Consider the following 18064-nt stretch of genomic DNA (forward strand, 5'->3'; position numbering starts at 1 on the left):
TCCCACCACTGCTGGTGCCTTCCTTAAAGTTTATTTTGTAAGATGAGAAGAACAGACTGGGAGAGGAACACACCTCCCAAGAGGCCCTGGACGGTTACCAAACCCAGAACCGCAGAACCGCGAGACTTCTGCCCACGAGCTTCCGGCACAAGGCTGCTCGTCTGTCCCTGGGGAGCTGCTTGTTCTGGGAGGTGTACTACGGCCTGAGTGTGACTGCGGGCAGCGGGCGTTGTTCACTTTGTCCCCGTTTGGCTGCACCTCACAGACGCTGCTCCTCACTGGGGAAGAAGCAGACTCTGCCGGTTTCGGTGGGGCGGGGCCGCACCCGCTTGGTGGAAGCTCCACGGGCCGTGTTTCCTTCTCCTTTGGCAGCTACGACGGGGCCCCCAAGCTGGGCTGGGCCAGTCCGGTGTCCCGCCCAGGACTCTGGGGCTTGAGCCGAGGATGCCAGTCGTCACGTGGTCGGATGGCGGACACGGGGGCGGCAGCAGGCAGGATTTCTCAGACGCACCCCCGGGACTGTACACGCAGTATCACTACACGAGTGATTTCTCCTTACAACAGGGAAGTCACCCGGGTGGCCCTCACCTAGTCACCTGGGCCTGCAGATAGTCCTGCTTGGAGGGTCAGAGGGGAGCAGGAGCCCTCCTGCCTGCGATGTGAGGATGGGGGGCCGTGTGAGGAGGGGAAGTGGTCTCCGGAGCCGAGCAGCCCGTGGACAGCCGACACGGGTGGGGCCTCAGTCCTGACGCTGCGCAGAACTGAACTGCCTCCAGTCTGCTTGAGCCTGCAGTGGGTCCTCCCTTCTCCCCAGAGCCTGGGAGTGGGGGGCCAGGGAGCCCTGCCAAACCCACCCTCTATTCCCTCTGCCCGCACTCTCACCCCCCAGCCTCTCCCCAGAGTCTGCAGTTGACCCCTGCTCCCCCAACCCCCGTCTGCTTCAATGGAGGTGCTGGTCTGGTCAAGCCTCCTCTTCCCTGACCCCCCACCACGTGGAGGGAAACAGCTCCTCCCCTCCCACGAGGGTCACATGCGAGTCGAGACCGTAGCTTCTCCGCTCCCGTGGGTAGGCGGGTGGGTGTCCTGGAGCAGCAGAAGCTGACCCGAGCGTCTGCTTGGACTCAGACGGCCCCCAGGAGCATCTGCTTTGGACGGGCGTGGAGACGGGGATCCCTCCCGGATGCATCTGTAGACTCTGGGTTCCTGGGGAGGGTGGTCGCGGGCCCTGAGGGGCAGAGGGACAGTGAGGACGCGAGGGGCCGGGATCTGGGCCCGGAGGGCGGGCAGGTGGCCAGAGCAGAGGGGCTGGGTCAGCGGTGGAGGAGCCTGCGGCATGGATGGAGGCAGGGGGCTGTCCTGGGGGCCCCAGAGACGCCGCTGTGAGACCGGGTGTCTGCGGGGGCGGGGAGGGGGCGGAGCCTGCCTGGCGGAGTGCTTGCTGCCCCCCAAGGGCCTGCTCTAGGGTGTTGGCCTGGGCCCTCAGTCCAGGGGCCCCACAGCTGGGCAGAGGCGGGATCTTGGGAGCGGGAAGGGGTGGTGCTGTCTGCCCCCTGCCCGCACCTGCAGGCCCTTAGGACCCTTCTGGGGAGGTGGCGGTGGGGGCGGGGGGTGGGTGGGCCTACCGTTGGCTCACGGGGTATCTGCCCAAGCGGATGGTGAACCAGATGAAGGAGCTAAGCAGCATTGCGTACACCTGGTGGGCGGGGGGACAGAGCACATGTCCCAGCAGCTCTGGGGGCTCACTGCCCCCCGGGGAAGGGGCTCAAGGAGGTCCTATCACCCCCAGGCCTGCTCCTCCCTGCTCCCTGTGCAGGGCGAGCCCTGCGGGTCCCCAGGACCCTGGGGGTAGGGGCCGCGGGGGTGGTGAGAGCTACCGTGAAGGCGAGGCCCAGGCCGATCAGGGTGGAGACGATGTTCCCGTGCACCCTCAGGAAGCTCTGGATCCCCCGCAGGCAGTCCTGGGCAGAGGGCAGCGTGTGGGCCCGGACTGCCCCTCCCGACCCGGGCACGGCACCTCCGCAGGGGCGTGGGGCCCTAGCGGACACTGGGACCCAGGCTAGGGGTGCCACCCATCCCAGGACAACTGCCCCGAGCTCCAGACAGGTACTGAAAACAGGCAAAGACAAGCAGGATGGAACCTGTCTCTGTGGGGACGAGGGGCTCCAGAGGCCCAGAGGAGCCTGCCTCTGGGTGTTAGGCCATGTGTCTGCCCCTCCAGGGCAGGCTGAGTCCCAGGTACCCCACTGAGGGTGAGGAGAGGGCACTGGCTAACAGGGAGGGGCGTTCCTGCCGCGTCTGAACCTCCCCGGCCTCCCCAGGCCGTGGCGCCCACAAAGGCACCCTGTCTCCAGGGAAGAGGGAGGGGACCACCCCCCACTCTGAACCACTCAGAGGTGGCGTTCGGCTCCGGGGAAGGACTTGGCGTTTGCAGGCAGGCAGGGGTGGAGGCCGGCTTGGTGTTTGTCTGTCCATCTGCCCCTGAATCCCTTTGACAGGCTCTCATCCCCGCCCCTGCGGCTGCACTTCCTCTTGGAATGCAACTGGGGTCCACCTTCCCACCCCCTCCCCCAGGGGTCTCTCCCCACAAGGCTTTCGCCTTTCCCATGTCGCCTGCCTCAGAAGGTGCAGGAAGCCGGCCTTCACCCCCACTTTGCAGGCGAGGACCTGGGGCCTCCCACCCCCATCCCTCCACTGCCCTCACCTCCCCCCCAGCGCCAGGGCCCAGGGCACTGTGCTGGCTCCGTCAGGGCTGGGCTTCCAGCCATTTGCATCCTCCTGTCTGTTTCTTGGAGGGTGGCCAGGAGCCTCTTGCCAGAGATGGGGTGAGTTTGTTCCTGACCGGTGGGGGAGGGGAGCCAGGGGGTGGGGGTGAGGGGAGGCCACTGTCCCTGCCTCCGACGCCCTCGTGGCCAGATTCAGGCCCAGGCTGACCTTCCAGGAAATGTCCTTCCCGCTTCGGGGTCCCCGGCACAGGCAGAGCTGCCCACCGCGCTCTGCGGGCGCTCAGCACAGCTCAGCCCCTGGGTCTCCTACCTTCCCCTGCCCTTCTAGACGGTTCTGACGGGAGGGTCTCAGTCCCTCAAGCTGGGAGCTGTACGAAGGACTGAGCACCTGGGCCCAGCCGGGTCAAGTGAACCCAGCCCAGGCCAGCCGCCTCCCTGGGAGGGTCTGGGGGGCCAGTGGGTGGGTGTGCGCTGCTCTGGGGCTGAGAGCCCAGGGATGGTGGCGAGCCCTCCCCTCACCTGTCTGGCAGCCTCCTCCCCCTGACACAGGTCGGCTTCCAAGCCCCCCAGGAGCCCAAGGGGCGAGCTCTTGCCACAGCACAGGAACTGCAGGAGCGGAAAAGGGAGGCGGTCTGCTCTGAGAACCCCAGGGGCAGAGGGGAAACTGAGGCATGACGTCCTCCCCCCGCCCTGCCCCCAGCCAGCACGGGGGCGCAGGGCCAGGAGGCTGGCTCTGTAGGGGACACCCAGCTCCCAGCAGCCCGGCCTGCGGGCACCGAGACCGGCTGTGCCACCTCCAGCTGGAAGCTCACGTGTGCACACGGGCTCTCACACTCCGCTCTGACCCCACGGACTCAGAAGCCAGGCCTCCCAGGGCGGAGGAAGACAGGCGCGCTCTGCCCTGCGCCTTGCCCCGCCGTGGCATCGGTGACCCAGGACCCTCAGCTCCGCACCTGGCCAGCTGGCTCTGGGGGACTGCTCCCCTGTGCCCCTTTTCTGGATGGCAGGCTGCTCAGAGCTGCGCTGGAGGAGACCTCCCCCACGTGCTCACCGTGTCCTGGATGGCCACCAGCTCCTGCCGCCCGCTTCCGGATGCGCTCCTCAGCGCCCGCTCATAGGCCCGGTCGTAGGCATCCAGCACGGCGTCCTCCATCTGCACACAGGGCAGCGGGAAGGCCGTGCTGGTGAAGCTCACGTCCCTGACGGACCCCCTGACGACCCTCAGGTGCTGAGTGGCGCTCAACTGGCCTCCTCCTCTTGCTTCCTCGGGACCGGGCCCCCCAGGAGCAGGGCCTGCGTCCCCCGGGTGCTGGTCACAGGGGTTCCCGTGCTCCAGCTGTGGGGACTTCCCCCCGAGAATGGTTGTTGATGCCACTCTTCCCCTGGGGTCCCGCAGGGTAAACCAGCTCTTGTCTTACGGTGGGAGGAGGGCCTGGCCTGTGTCCACCTGCTTCTGTTGATCTGGAAATGGACAGTGGGGAGGGAGAGCGAAGGGTGGGCCTGGGGGAGACAGCCAGGAGCCGCCTCGTGCCGGAGTTCAGCTCACAGGGATGGTCCAGGTCGTCCCCCAGAACCATCTGGTACATTCCAGAAGGCCCAGGCAGCTGGGGTGCAGGCAAGGCCTAAAAGCCCAGGGCTGGCCATGGGCACCCAGGGCTGATGAGGCCCCTTGAGGCCGACAGAGAAGAGCAGCAAAAGGGCCTGGCCAGCTGTGCCGTCACCCTGTGCCCCTTCCCCAGGCCTCCTTCCATCTGCCCAGCTAAACGTCCCCTCCTGCGCCTTCTGAAGTGCCCTCCCCTTGCCAAGTTACTTCGCCAGAGGCAGACTGGAATCTTGCCTCCTCCAGGGAGTCTTTGGTGATTGTGCTGGAGTCACTGGTCTGGCACAGGCAAGGCCTCTGAGCTCCCCTGCCCTCCTTCCCCACCTCAGAGACCCTGAGCCCAGCCTCCCTTCCCTTCCTGCCCCTGAGTCGTGTGCCCGCTGGGATAGGTGGGCGGGTGCTCGGGGGTACCCTGCTCTGGCCACTCACCCCGCCCTCCGGAAAGGACCCGGCTTCCCCACTCCCAGCCTGGAGGACTTGGGGGCCGGCGGGCGGCGGGGGGCGCCCCTTGCCCAGTGCTGCCCAAAGCCCTGGTGCCCCTGTAGGGACAGGCGGATCTGCACCCCCAACATCGCGCTCCGAGCTCATTGCTCTCTTGGTGACACCCAGATCTCCGAGCCTCACAGATGCTCCAGCCGCTCTGTTCACTACCCGAGGGGGAGGTGGGCAGCGTCCTGGGCGGGGGGCCGGGCGCCAGGCTGGCAACCCCTGCAGGAGGCCTGGCGAGGGGGCCCTCTCCTGGGGGTGGAGACCGGCTGGGCTCTCCTAGTCTCTGTGGGAGGAGGTCTCGGCGGGGCCTGTGGGGGGAGCAGAGCCAGCCTGGGGTCAGGGGTACAGGAGGCCGTGACAGGGCCAGCCCCCCCTACCCCTCACTAGGGCCCAGGGAGACCCTGGCCCCTCTGAGTGCTACCAGGAACACTGGCTGGAGGGGCACGCCCACCGGGGCTGAGCTGTGGGTTCTTCCCCCTCCTAGCTCCCCACCCGCTCCCAACCCCAGAAAGGGGGGCCATGGGCTCCTCTTTCCAAGTGGGGGCCATGAGCTCCTCCTCCAGGTGAAGAGGTGGATCCGACAAAGCCACACCCCTGCCGGAGACCCCTGGCCTGGATGTGGGGCTCGTCTGACTCTCCTGAGGCCCGGTGCCTGGGTGGGTGGTGCTCCACAGACGGACCCCATCCCCGGGCTCAGGGGTCCTGTGTGTCTTTAGGAGAGAAATTCATGGGGGGCTGGGAGGTCTCAGAGGCCCTTGGATCCCAAGATTTGGGTGCTCCCTGCAGGGCGCCCTAATCTTTAAGCCCGATCTCCCAGGGCTCTGGGGGACACCCCTCAGGACAGGGTTTCTAGGCTGCTGAATGCAAACCAAGGGCCTGGGGCGTCCCTGCCAGGCCAGCTCCCCACGAGGACCCCTCCCAATCTTACCACTGACCACCCTCCCATAGTCTGCTAACCTGCCTGGCGGGGGATGCCTGGGGGGCGGGGGCAGTAGGAGCTGCAGGTGGTGTGGAGCAGCCCCCGGTGGCCCAGGGCCGGCTCTGGCGGCTACTGGACCGTGGGGGCAGGGAGTGGCCCCGAGGGGCGGGGCCCAGCCCTGGAGCTGGGGGACGCGCAGCCTTTCCCCAGCTCACGCACCGCGCACTCAATCCGTGCCTGAATTATTAAGCGGGGCCTGGCAATTCATCGCCCGCAGGCCTGTCTGGGGACTGGGCAGAGCGGCTCTCAGGCGCCCTCAAGCTCTGTATTCACAGCACGACTGCCTAGTCCTGCTGAATGCCCGCCAAGCTTCAGGGCACCTACCAGGGCCTGAGGCTGGGAGGGGGGCCAGGGGCCGGGAGAGGGGGGCAGGGAGTGGTCAGGGCCTGCGGGATGGCTTCGGGACCACTGGAAGTCAAGGCCATCCTCAGGTAGACAGGCCATCTGGACCCCGTGTTTCAGGATCTCTCAGGGGGTGCCAGGGGAGAAATGGGGGTGAACAGACCCCTTAGAGCAAACAGCGCGGCCCTTTGAGGGTCTCTGCTCCGGCCTCCAGGAGGACCCCATGGAAAGAGGGATCTGCTGGCCCAGGTTGGCCTCGATGCCAAGGGCCCCCAGGTGCCCGGGGTCGGGGGCACAGGACAGGTGGCTCCTCGGCCCCTGCCACCTGGGGCCCGCACCCTCGTGAGAGCGAGTGACGGAGGTCAGACCCGGGCTCAGCGGCTGCAAGTGGGTTCCGCTTGTCCCTTCACCTGTGCTGATTCATTCCCGCACACGGGGAGGTCTTCATACTCCTTTACAGACGAGGACACGGAGGCCCAGGAAGGTGGGCCGATCGCCCAAGAGCGCAGGACGCAGGGCTGACCCCACCCAGGCCCCCCTGCGCCCACTCAGGTGTGGGAGGAAGCCCCAGCCCCCACTGGGGCCTGCCAGGGCCCTGAACCCTGGACCCCAAAGGCCAGCTGCAGCACAGACCAGACCAGAATGATTTCTGTCGGGGGTGGCAGGGGCTGTGCAGGGAGGAAGCCCAGCTGGGTCCTGTCTGCTTCCACCCCTTCCCCTTCCCAGAGCGGGAGCCCCAGAAGGGTTTCGGCCTGTGGGCCCCGCCCCTGCAGAACCGCCAGCCCTGATCTGGGAGCTGTAAACACACAGGGTCAGAGTCAAGACAGGGGGCTGCAGCTGCCCCGGGGGAGCTGCCCGGCCGGGCACCCTGGCAGCTGTCTTGGCAGGGACCACCCGTGTGGTGACCCTGACCTCGCCTGGCCCGGCAGCTCCTGGGTGGGGGGCCAGCAGCCTGGCTCGGTGCTCCCTGGTCTCCGAGAGCCGAGGCTGCCTTTCCAGGCCCCGACCCCCCAAGAACCAGAAGGAATGCTCTTTTCCCCTCTGGTCAGGGGTGGGTGACCCCAGATGATCCCAGAATAGTGGTGAACGGTTTGGGGTGATCTTTGGGCAGCTACGGGAAAAGAGGCGTTGACTCAGGTCTAAGAGCCCTGACAGTGGCCCCTCTTGCTCCGGCTCTGCCAGGGTGACCTGGTCCCCTCCCCACCCCCATGGGCCTGAGCCCCTCCATCTGCAGACCAAGAGGATGGCACCGCCCTGCAAGGTCTGGGGATGCCCCCTCAACTCCAAGAAGTTCAGCGGTGGCGGGGCGGGGACAGGGGAACCAGGCCGGTGCTGTGGATAAGGCAGGGCAGGCCAGAGTGGGTAAAGAGAGAGGGTGAAAGTGTGAGTCGCTCAGTCGCGTCCGACTCTTGTGACCCCATGGACTGCAGCCCACCAGGCTCCACTGTGCATGGAATTGTGCAGGCAAGAATCCTGGAGTGGGTTGCCATTTCCTTCTCCAGGGGATCTTCCCAAGCTAGGGCTCGAACACGGCTCTCCCGCACTGCAGGCAGACTTACCCGCTGTCACCAGGGAAGCCCTCTGGGCTTTAGCGTGGGTAACCACACGCCTGAAAACGCACAGCACAAACTTGGTCTCCTGACCCAGCTGTCCTGCATGCTTCATGAACACCTTGGGGCGCCCGTGCAACCAGGGGCCAGGGCCGCTGGGATCCCTGATACACGGTCAAACACGCCGCTGGTCACCTACCTGCCTGGAAACCCAGGATCCTCCAGGGCTTCCCTAGTGGCTCAGTCGATAAAGAATCTGTCTGCAATGTGGGAGACCTGGGTTCAATCCCTGGGTCAGGAAGACCCCCCACCTGGAGAAGGAAATGGCAACCCACTCCAGTATTCCTGCTTGGAAAATCCTGTGGCCAGAGAAGGCCGGCTTGTTACAGTCGCAAGAGTCAGACACGACTTAGAGACTAAACCGCTCCCCTCACCAGTGTCCTCCAGCAGGACTCGCCGTGGTCTCCCCGGGCTTGTCCTTATGGAGTGCAGGGGAATCTTAAGCCCAAAGAGAGGAGAAAGGCGCGCTCGGGGTCTCGGAAAGTCTGTCTGGACAGGGCCTGTGGGGCTGGGCTTCCCAGGGTCTGCTCTGGGGTCTGGCCTGGTCTGGGCTCCCTCAGGCGAAGCCTGGGCCTGGGTTCTCCTGCCTGGCTTGTGTCCGCTCCTGGGGGCTGGGGGGAGGCCTCTACAGAGAAGCCCCTTTGGGAGGGGCACCCAGGGGCTGCCCTTCAGACTCACAGCTTGGCTGGGAGCGAAGCTGAGCCTGTCAGGGCCACAGGCACAGGGCACGGGGGGTGCTGGCCAGCCCTGCTCTGCCCTTGGGATCGGCCACATGGACCAGCGGCGCCCCCTCCTCAACAGACTGCGGACCCTCCTGGCCCCGCCAGGCCTCGGCCTCTGCAAACAGAAGCCCATCTGGGGCTGCGTCCCCCGTCTCTCTGAACCTCTTGGGCACCCATTTCCTCTGTCTGGCCACAGAAGTTCTGACCTTGACCCCGAGCCCTGGTCTGGGAGGACTCAGCTTCACTCATGGACTTGACCAGTCCCGTTTCCCAGGCAGGCTTTCAGCTGTGTCTCAGGGCCTGGAGTTCAGGCAGAATTTCTGGAAGGCCAGGCGGTCCCCGCCCCCCGTCACTTGGGAGCGGTCCCTCCCGAGCTATGGTCCTGCCCTCCTCCCTGGGGTGGCACCCACCCTAGACCCGGGCCCGCAGGCCTCAAGCCCCATTGTCCAGGGGCTGGCGTCCCGCGTGACTGCGTTATCTCAGAACTGGGGCCTCCCTCCCTGCCAGCCTCGAGCCGCCCCGGGGTCCCTCAGAACCAGCAGCACCCAGAGATGGAGGGGTGGGTGGACGGAGGAAGGAGAGGAGAACGGAGCACCCCCCCCCCCGCCCCCGCAAAGGGACCCACGCCCACCATCGCCACGGTCACCACCAAAGTGAACATCCCTGGGAACAGCCCCCGGTGACAATGGAAGGAGCAGGTCACCAGGCAGCCCGCCTGCAGGCAGGTCAGGGCTGCCCTGAAGGACCGCGGGACACCCTGTCCCCTGTCCCGCAGCCCCTGCTGCTAACGGGCCTCTCTCCTGGCCAGGCCCGGCCCCCGTCAGGGTGCAGTCCTCGAAGGTGCGTTTTTCTGGAGCCGACCCCTCCAGTCAACCCTGCAGGCCTGGGAGGCTCCCTTCCACCAACCCCCCAGGTGCCATCTTCCGGGCCCCGGGGGGGCCTGCCCCCTTCCTGCCCCAGGAGCTGCCGCTCTCAGCCTAGCAGAGGGCCGACCCGCAGGCAAAGAGTGTCCCCAGCATGGTCCCCACACCCGCCTGCCTCCCCTGGGGGCCGCAGGAGAGAGGGAGCAGGGCCTCCCCTGCGTGGCGGGGCCGCGCTTACCTGAGTGGGGCTGTGGGCCCTCCAGAAGGCCGCCTGTACGAGGGCGCAGAACACCAGGGCAAAGCTCAGGAAGGCCTGGGAGGGGCAGGGGAGGAGGCACCCTGAGTCCAGGCCCCGCCGCGGCCTGGCGGCTCCCCCTGCCACAGGCAGACCTGGGGCGGCGGGCACGCTGGCTCCCAGGCCTCGCTAGGCCCTTCTCAGGAGGCCCCCACGGCTGGCTTTGGCTTCCCAGGACCCCAGGGAGGCGGCGGTCAGGCCCCCGGATGAGGCAGCCCTCTGTGCCTGCGGCCAGGAAAGGCACCAACCCCAGAAGGGCCGGGCAAACCTTCCCTGAGCCTGAGAGTCAGATTCAGAACAAGTGCCCCCTTTCAAGTGGCCTGGCCTGGAGGGGCGGCTTGGGGATGTTGGCTGCACTTGGAAGTGCTGTGCTTAGTCACTCAGTCGTGTCCGACTCTGTGACCCCATGGACTGGCGCCCGCCAGGCTCCTCTGTCCGTGGGAGTCTCCAGCCAAGAATACTGGAGTGGGTTGCCATGCCCTCCTCCAGGGGATCTTCCTGACCCAGGGATCAAACCCGGGTCTCCTGCATTGCAGGTAGACTCTTTACTGACTGAGCCATCAGGGAATCGCTTGGATAGGAAGGGCCTTTTCCAGAAGCGACAGCTGGTTTTGCTTGGTTTTCTGAAACAGGCCTCCCAGAGGTTCAGGAGCTGGGGTTCTAGCCAAGAGCATGGCCCAGTGGCCACCCTGAGATGGGGTGACTCCCAGCGGAGGTGCTCTTCTTCCCACCGGTGTGCTCCCCAGGACCCAGCGGGCCTGTCCACCTCCTGCCCATGCCTGGGCCTCGGGCTTTGGCGGACCCTTTCTCTCATGGGGGTTCTGAAGCTGACGAGTGTTTGTCCCCTCCCCCGAAAACACACAAATGTCCCCAAAGCTCTTTTGTGGGTCATTTCAGAGGCTCACCCCAGGCTGCCCCTGGGACGTCCCCCACTGTAGTCTGACTGGTCACTTCGTGCTGGGGATGCTCCCATTCAGGCTGAGCCTCCTCCGGGAGCTCTGGACGGTCAGTCCGCCTGCTGACCACCTGGCCCAGGGGTCTGGAGTCCGGTATCGCTCCTTCCCGGGAGCGGGACTGTCTGCCGCCTGGGGCCGGTGTGGCCAGGCTCTCCCAACCCAGGGTCTTACTGGGGTGACACCAGAGAGTCCACGGCCAGCACGGGGTCCGTGGCCAGCATGGAGGGACACGCAGGTGCAGACAGACACGCTGACAGTGCCCGGGCTGGACGGGGTGAAGAAGACTGTTCTGTTCCACACTTGGTGGAGGGGCTGCAACCAGGAGATGGGGGGCCAGCCCACCGGCTCCCAGACTCCATGCAGGGGCAGGGACCTCCAGCTCCGCTCAGGGGTAGGAGGCCCACCAGCTTCCACCCCACGTTTTCTCCTGCCTTCCCAGGGGTCCACCAGGCCTCAGTCTCCAGATGGCTCTAGGATGCCTCTTCCTCCCCTCCCTCCTCCCCCTCCTCCTCTCTTTCCTCTCCCTCCTCCCCTTCCCCCTCCTCCCTCCCCCTCCTCCCTTCCCTCTTCTCCCTCCTCCCCCTCCCTCTCTTCCTTCTCCCTCCTCCCCTTCCTCCTCACTTCCCTCTCCTCTTCTCCCTCCTCCCTTCCCTCTCTTCCCTCCTCCCCTCCTCCCTTCCCTCTCTTCCCTCCTCCCCTCCTCCCTTCCCTCTCTTCCCTCCTCCCCTCCCTCCTCCTCCCCTCCCTCCTCCTCCCTCTTCTATTCCTCCCGCTCCTCCTCCTCCCGCCCCCAGGCTGGCCAAGGGCCCCTTTCCCCATCTGGAAGCCATTGCCCAGCGCTGCCTCCCAGGCTGGAGGCCCGGAGCCAGCTCAAGGGACTAGCATTTTCCAGGAACTGTTCCATTCCCCAGGAGAGGGAGCATCACTCCGGCCCGCCCGCCCACCCGTTCGCCTTGCACGAAGGGTCCTGGGTGGCACACGGGCCGCCTGTGCGCTGAGGCACTGGGTGCGGTGGGCCCCATGCCTGCCGCCCTCTCTGCTGATTCTAAACAGCAACATAAATAAATCCAAATGGCCTCCTTGGCGCAGCGGCCAGCCCTGCTCTCAGCCGCGCATTTCCTGTGTGCGAGGCTGGTTTGGGAGGGGGCGGGGGCAGGAAGGGGGAGCAGCAGGAAGATGCGGGGCAGGACGGGAAAGATCGCCCTCTCCTAGCCCTCCCGGGGGCTCGCACGCTCCTGACACACACAGAGGCCAGACACAACACCGCACCCCGGGGTGCACACATGGGCCCTGCTCACCGGGCGGGCGCGGGATGGGGTCCCCCGGCCCCCTGCTCCCCCTCACCCCTCCGGGGGCAGTGCTGGGGGCCCACGGGAGGCTGGGGTGCAGCAGGAGGCCAGTCGTGGGGCCCAAGCCGCGTCCCTGGCAGGGAAGCAGAACCGAGGCCCTGGTGCTCCCGGGTCCCTGCCCCAGAGCAGGGCGCAGAGCGCGGTGGTCGGGGGAGCTGGGAAGACCCTGGCCAACTGGAGCCTTCGGCAGAAGCAGCTTCAGGCCGCAGATTTGCGCCTAACACCATGGCGCCCCCTGGCGGCGGACGCGGCAGACTGTCGCCGCCGGGACCTCCGGGTCTGGCCCCGCTGCCGGCAGCCTTGACCTCCAGCAGTGAGCCCCTGTGGCAGCCCCAGGCCTTAGGGCTCCCCTCCGACGGGACAGTCCACTTGCCTGGTCGGATGCCCCTGGGGCCTCCCTTCCTCCCCTGCCCAGCCGGACCATACAGGCCAAGTTGGTAGCACTGCCCACGCTCCTGTGGGGTCCTGGTTGCGACCCAGCTGCCAGATGGGCCTCTAGCACACCAGGCCCTGGGCCCGGCTCTGGGACGTGACTGCCCCGGCCTTGGTGTGTGGCTCAGTCGTGTCCGACTCTGCGACCCCATGGACTGCAGCCCACCAGGCTCCTCTGTCCATGGGATTTTGCAGGCAAAGATACTGGAGTGGGTTGCCATTTCCTCCTCCAGGGGATCTTCCCGACCCAGGGATCAAACCTGGGTCTCCTGCACTGCAGGCAGATTCTTTACCGACTGAGCTACCTGGCCTTGGAGGTGTCTGTAACCCAGGAGTCACTCAACACATTTGCTGACACCACTGGCCGAGACCCCTGCCAGCCGTGGGGACCCAGAAGGCTGCCAGGGAGCCCAGGGTTGTCAGCTTCAGAGTACACCTGGGGAAACAGCCCCCAGCAGGAGCTCCCAGGGGGGCCGCCTCATGAACTGCTCCCAGGGTAGGGGTGGGGTCTGCAGGCGCAGAGGGCTGGAAGCCAGAAAGTGGGCACCGCAGGGACCCTTGGAGGCCCAGGAAGGCTAGACTTGGTGTTTCGGGGAGCCTGAGAGGGACTGGGGGTGCAGCTGACACCACGGGGCACCAGCCAGGAGCTGAGGCCCTAGTTCAGGCAAGAGACGGCAGCTTGAGCCCACAGCGGACACCACAGTCCTTGGGGAGGCGGGGCTGGTAGGTGCAGCAGGACAGGCCACTTGGAGGAGCAGGTATGGGGGCAGCAAGGGCCCCTGCAAGGGGCGAGATCAGGGCAGGGGAGGGAGCCCCACCGCTGGCAGCTGCCACGGAGGGCATGCAGCTCGGGAGGAGCCCGGGGTCTAGGGGCCACGGCCAGTCCTGACCTATGGGCGAACCGATCGGGCCTGGCCTCGTCCTAAAGGGTGGAATTCATCCGAACTGTGTTCCCAGAGCTTCCTGTGTCACAGAACCAGACCGTCTCGGGCCTCGGACCAGCACCCAAGGCTGGGAGGGCCGATGCTGCCTTTCAAAGCCCCAATGGATGATGGGGGTGAGGTAGAACGCCCGTCACACCACCCCTGGGGAAGGGTGCCCAGGTGCAGGGGTCCTGGCTGTCCTGGGTAAGAGTCCTGACTCTCCTGGGTGGAGGGGGTCCCAAATGTCCCAGGTGGAGGGGTCCTGACTCCCGGGTAGAGGGTTCCGACTGTCCCAGGTTGAGGGGTCCTGACTCCTCCGGGTGGAGGGGTCCTGACTCCCAGGTGGGGGGGTTCCAACTGTCCCAAGTTGAGGGGTCCTGACTCCTGGGTGGAGGGGTCCTGAATCCCAGGTAGGGGGTTCTGACTGTCCCGGGTGGAGGGGTCCTGGCTCCCAGGTGGGGGGTCCTGACTCCCGGGTGGAGGGGTCCTGACCCGGGTGGAGGGGTCCCGACTGTCCCTGGTTGAGGGGTCCTGACTCCTGGGTGGTTGAGGGGTCCTGACTCCTGGGTGGGGGGGTCCTGACTCCCGGATGGAGGGGTCCTGACTCCCAGGTGGAGGGGTCCTGACTCCCGGGTGGAGGGGTCCCAACTGTCCCTGGCTGAGGGGTACTGACTCCCAGGTTGGGGGTCCTGGGTGGGGGGTTCCGACTGTCCTGGGTGGGGGGCTCTTGATTCCCGGGTGGAGGGGTCCTGACTCCCAGGTGGGGAGGTCCTGACTCCCGGGTGGAGGGGTCCTGACCCGGGTGGAGGGGTCCCGACTGTCCCTGGTTGAGGGGTCCTGACTCCTGGGTGGAGGGGTCCTGACTCCCGGGTGGAGGGGTCCTGACTCCAGGTGGGGGGGCTCCGACTGTCCCTGGTGGAGGGGTCCTGACTCCCAGGTTGGGGGGGTCCTGATTCCCGGGTGGAAGGGTCCCGACTGTCCCTGGTTGAGGGGTCCTGACTCCTGGGTGGAGGGGTCCTGACTCCCAGGTGGGGAGGTCCTGACTCCCAGGTGGAGAGGTCCTGACTCCCGGATGGGGGGTCCTGGGTGGGGGGTTCCGACTGTCCTGGGTGGGGGGTTCCGACTGTCCTGGGTGGGGGGGTCCTGACTCCCAGGTTGAGGGGGGTCCTGACTCCTGGGTGCAGGTTTCCGACTGTTCTGGGCGGAGGGGTCCTGACTCCCGGGTGGAGGGGTCCTGACTCCCAGGTGGGGGGTCCTGGGTGGGGGGTTCTGACTGTCCTGGGTTGGGGGGTATCCTGACTCCCAGGTGGGGGGTTCCTACTGTCCCAGGTGGAGGGGTCCTGACTCCGGGGTGGGGAATTCCAACTGTCCTGGGTGAGGGGGTCCTGACTCCCAGGTCGGGGGTTTGCAACTGTTCTGGGTGGAGGGGTCCTGACTCCTGGGTGGGGGGTCCTGACTCCCGGGTGAGGGGGTCTTGGCCGTCCCACACCCCTTGGGCTTTGCTTTCCTTAGGGACACAGGGGTGAGGTGGGCTCCCTCAGCCCCCAGCTTGGGGCACTCACCGCAGCCATGAGGCCCCCGGCCCCTCTCACAGTGGCTGCGGCGCTCAGCATGGCCCCCAGGGTCAGGAGTGCAGCCAGGGCAATTCCAGCGGAGAAGGCTGGGGGTAGAGAGAGGCGTCAGGGTGCCCAGGCAGGGGTCCTGGGTGCGCAAGAATGGACTCGGGGCTGCTGGGCTCCCGGGGGCCCTGAAGGGGCCTCGTCTCCTCAGCAGGGATGTGCCCCCACCTTCCTGCGCTGCCCCTCCCACCCGTCCCCTCTCCCCTCCCCTGGGGGCCGTCAGAAGCCCGTCCCTGCCCCCAGGCCCAGCTGACAGGCTGGTAATCTTATCAGTCCAGGCCCAGCCCCAGGCTTCCTGCTCCCGGGGCTCTGGGGTTTGGGGCTCGAGATAAACACGGGAGGCCTGGGGCTAGGACCATGGTAACCCCGCCAGCCTCGGCTTTCACCACATCTGCCCTCCTCAGCCTCTCGTGGTCTCTCCTGAGGCCAAGACCCCCAGGGGTGGGGTTGGGGGGATAGGATGCCATCTCTGTGAGCTGTTCAAGGCCTCATTGGGGGTGAGCACCCCTTCCTACCTCCCGACATACCCACGCTGCCCTAGAGGCCCAGGGAAGATCCAGGCAGACCTAGGCTCTGCGGGGGGAGCTGGGACCTCAGGGCAGCCCCTCCTGCCTCTGACCCCGCTGCCTGCCCCAGCCCAGCTTCTCTCAGCAGTCCTCACCCCAGCCCAGGGCTCCTCCCCAGCTGCCTTTGCTTCTGAAGCCCCTCCCCAGCAATGGCTGCCCACAGCATCACTCACCCCAGTGGTGCAAGGCCTCATAGGTGGTCCTGTCTGCGGACACGGGGCCGATGACAGTGAAGTGGGGCCCAAAGTAGCTGAGCGCGGCTGTGGCGGCCATGGCGGAGCCCAGGAGCTGCAGGCAGGCACGTACAGCTGGTAGGCGCGGGGCTGGGCACCGACCCCCACCAGCCGTCTCCAGCATCCTGGTCTCATGAGACAGGGTCAGCTGCAGGGCTGGGCACCGACTGCCCCACCTGTCTCCGCATCCTGGTCTCATGGGACAGGGTCAGCTTCAGGGCTTCCAGGTGTTCTGGGGGTGGCCTCAGGGGTGTCTTTGCTGCAGACAGCTACCCCCACACCGTCACACACAGACATCCCATCACAGACACCACACCACACACACACACCACCCATCACACACAGATACTCCATCACACACACAGACACCCTATCACACACAAAGATGCCCCATCACAGACACCCCGCTACACACACAGATACCCCATCACACACACAGATACCCCATCACACACAGATACCCCATCACACACAGATACCCCATCACACACACACATACCCCATCACACACAGATACCCCATCACAGACACCCCACTACATGCACAGACACCCCATCACACACAGATGCCCCATCACACACACAGACGCCACCACACACACCACACAGACTCATGCTCACACCCACCTTGCCAGCACGACACTCACTATCCTGCGCCTCCAAGGGCCCAGAACCTCCGGTGGTTCCGTCTGAGGGTGGACACCCCCAGTCCTCTCAGCTCCCCCTCTCTGTGAGAGCACCTCCAAGGGCAGGAGGCCAGCCCCCAGCCCGCACCCCTGGGGGACCCCTCTCCGACCCCAGTTCCCCAGCCACCCAAGGCCCTCAGGCCTCCAGCAGGCCCCTTGCTGCCCAGCAGGAGGATGCACACTGCTCAGGGGGCACCTTTCGCCGCCGAGACGTTGCCCCCAGGACCCCAGGTGCACGCTCACGGGGGCGGGAAGGCAGGTGTGTGTGTTAGGGGGAGGACCCACAGTTCTGGAGACCCAGGAGCACGGCGCACCCCACCCCCGCCGCGTCCTGCCCAGCCTGCCTCTTACCAGAACAAAGAGGCTGGTGGCCAGCATCTGGCATTTGGCCACCCTGACTCGACTGCAAGGCTCCATGGAGGTCCGTCTGCTCTCCTCTGCTCTCCACTCCCCTCCCCACCCTCTCCTCTCCTCCCCTCCCCTCCCTCTGTGGTTTCGGTTTCCAGCTGGGCGGGGACCTCAGACCACAGTTCCCCACAAGGAGCTGGGTTAGGTTGGTCACCCATCTGCCTGTCAGCATACCCAGGAACTGAGCCTCTGGGTGCCCCAGAAAAAGGGCAGGGAGGAAGGGGAGCGGGGCAAGGCCAGCTTCCGCCCCCCTGCAGCCCCTCCCCTGGCCCAGGCCCCCAGGACACGAGCAGATAAACGAGGCCTCCCTGAGGGGTGCGCCCTGCTCCTGGCAGGGCCTTGGAGGACCCTGGGAGGAAGTGGGCGGGTGATAGAGGGCGCCTGGGTGGGGGTGAGCTTCCCATCCTGGGAGTGTGCAAGCAGAGGCTGGACCCCCGTGAGTCCTGCCTCGGGCTGCTGTCCTTGCAGGACTTTGGGAGAGAGGCTGTATATAAACTTCTCTATCGAAACACTGTCTTACGAAACATCTTTCGAAATGTTCTGTGACATCAAAATTTTCCAAAAAGCCACTTGATTTTCGATGCTTCAGCGGCACAGATGAGTAATTTAGAGCGGAGTGTGCAGGGGGAGGGGGCTGGGCCCCTCTCTGCACCCACATTGAGGCTCTGTCGGAACACGAATCTGTGATTAAACCTCCTGATGTGACCCTGGGGCTGTGCTCGTGGGCGGCTGGACCCAGTGCAGCCGGGGGGGAGGCACGTGGTGAGCCCCCAGTCTGGGTCCCTTCTGGGCCAGCTGGGCCAGCGGGGTCCCCCGCTGCAGTCCTCCAGGGCTGCCTGGGCACAGCTCCCCTCTCGTGCTGAAATCACCCCTCTTCCACATCTCATCATGTGGGTCCTCAGGGCGCTCGGGGGCCTCAGCTGGGGAGGACAGGTGCCCAGACAGCTGTCACCGTGTCTGCGGTGAGACCTTGGCCTTCTAGAAGCCAGCAGAGTGCGGCCTGTGCTAGCCGGCAGCTCTGCCACCTCCTTCCTCTCCCTGTTCAGAGCAGGGGCAGCCAGGACCCCTCATCTACCCCTGTGCCCTCAGCTGCCCCTTGGCACCAGGAATCCTGCCTCGTGTCCACAGGGGCAGGAGGGGGCCCCCAACATCCCAGCCTGTGCTTTGAGCTGGTGAAGCCAAGCTGCAGCCTGAGGGGCCAGCGGGAGTGGAAGTCCTGGATAGGGGTGGGAGTCGGGCCGTGGGCTGGGGCTGGCCGCCTGGACCCGCC

At 66.2% G+C, this 18064-nt stretch overlaps 1 protein-coding gene across 12 annotated transcripts; it reads right to left on the reverse strand.

Annotated features, from left to right (window-relative positions):
• Positions 1–15: 15 nt before the first annotated feature.
• TSPAN32 (tetraspanin 32) lies at positions 16–16985 on the reverse strand. 12 transcript variants are annotated; one of them, XM_010821248.4, is made up of 9 exons: positions 16738–16985; positions 15642–15756; positions 14846–14943; positions 9567–9641; positions 3775–3876; positions 3243–3329; positions 1875–1958; positions 1623–1693; positions 16–1225 (listed from the first exon to the last, which is right to left on the reverse strand). In XM_010821248.4, the coding sequence occupies exons 1-9, from the start codon at positions 16801–16803 to the stop codon at positions 1027–1029; spliced, it is 897 nt and encodes a 298-aa protein (XP_010819550.1). In that variant the 5' UTR covers positions 16804–16985; the 3' UTR covers positions 16–1026. The 12 variants fall into 12 exon arrangements, 11 of the variants coding, with proteins under 11 accessions (XP_010819550.1, XP_059738928.1, XP_059738933.1 ...); XM_059882945.1 differs by having other exon boundaries at positions 15642–15826; XM_059882950.1 differs by lacking the exon at positions 14846–14943 and having other exon boundaries at positions 15642–15826.
• Between the last annotated feature and the right edge of the window lie 1079 nt (positions 16986–18064).

The sequence above is a fragment of the Bos taurus genome, chromosome 29 (genome assembly GCF_002263795.3).
Source record: "Bos taurus isolate L1 Dominette 01449 registration number 42190680 breed Hereford chromosome 29, ARS-UCD2.0, whole genome shotgun sequence".
In the NCBI taxonomy this organism is placed as follows: Eukaryota; Metazoa; Chordata; class Mammalia; order Artiodactyla; family Bovidae; genus Bos; species Bos taurus.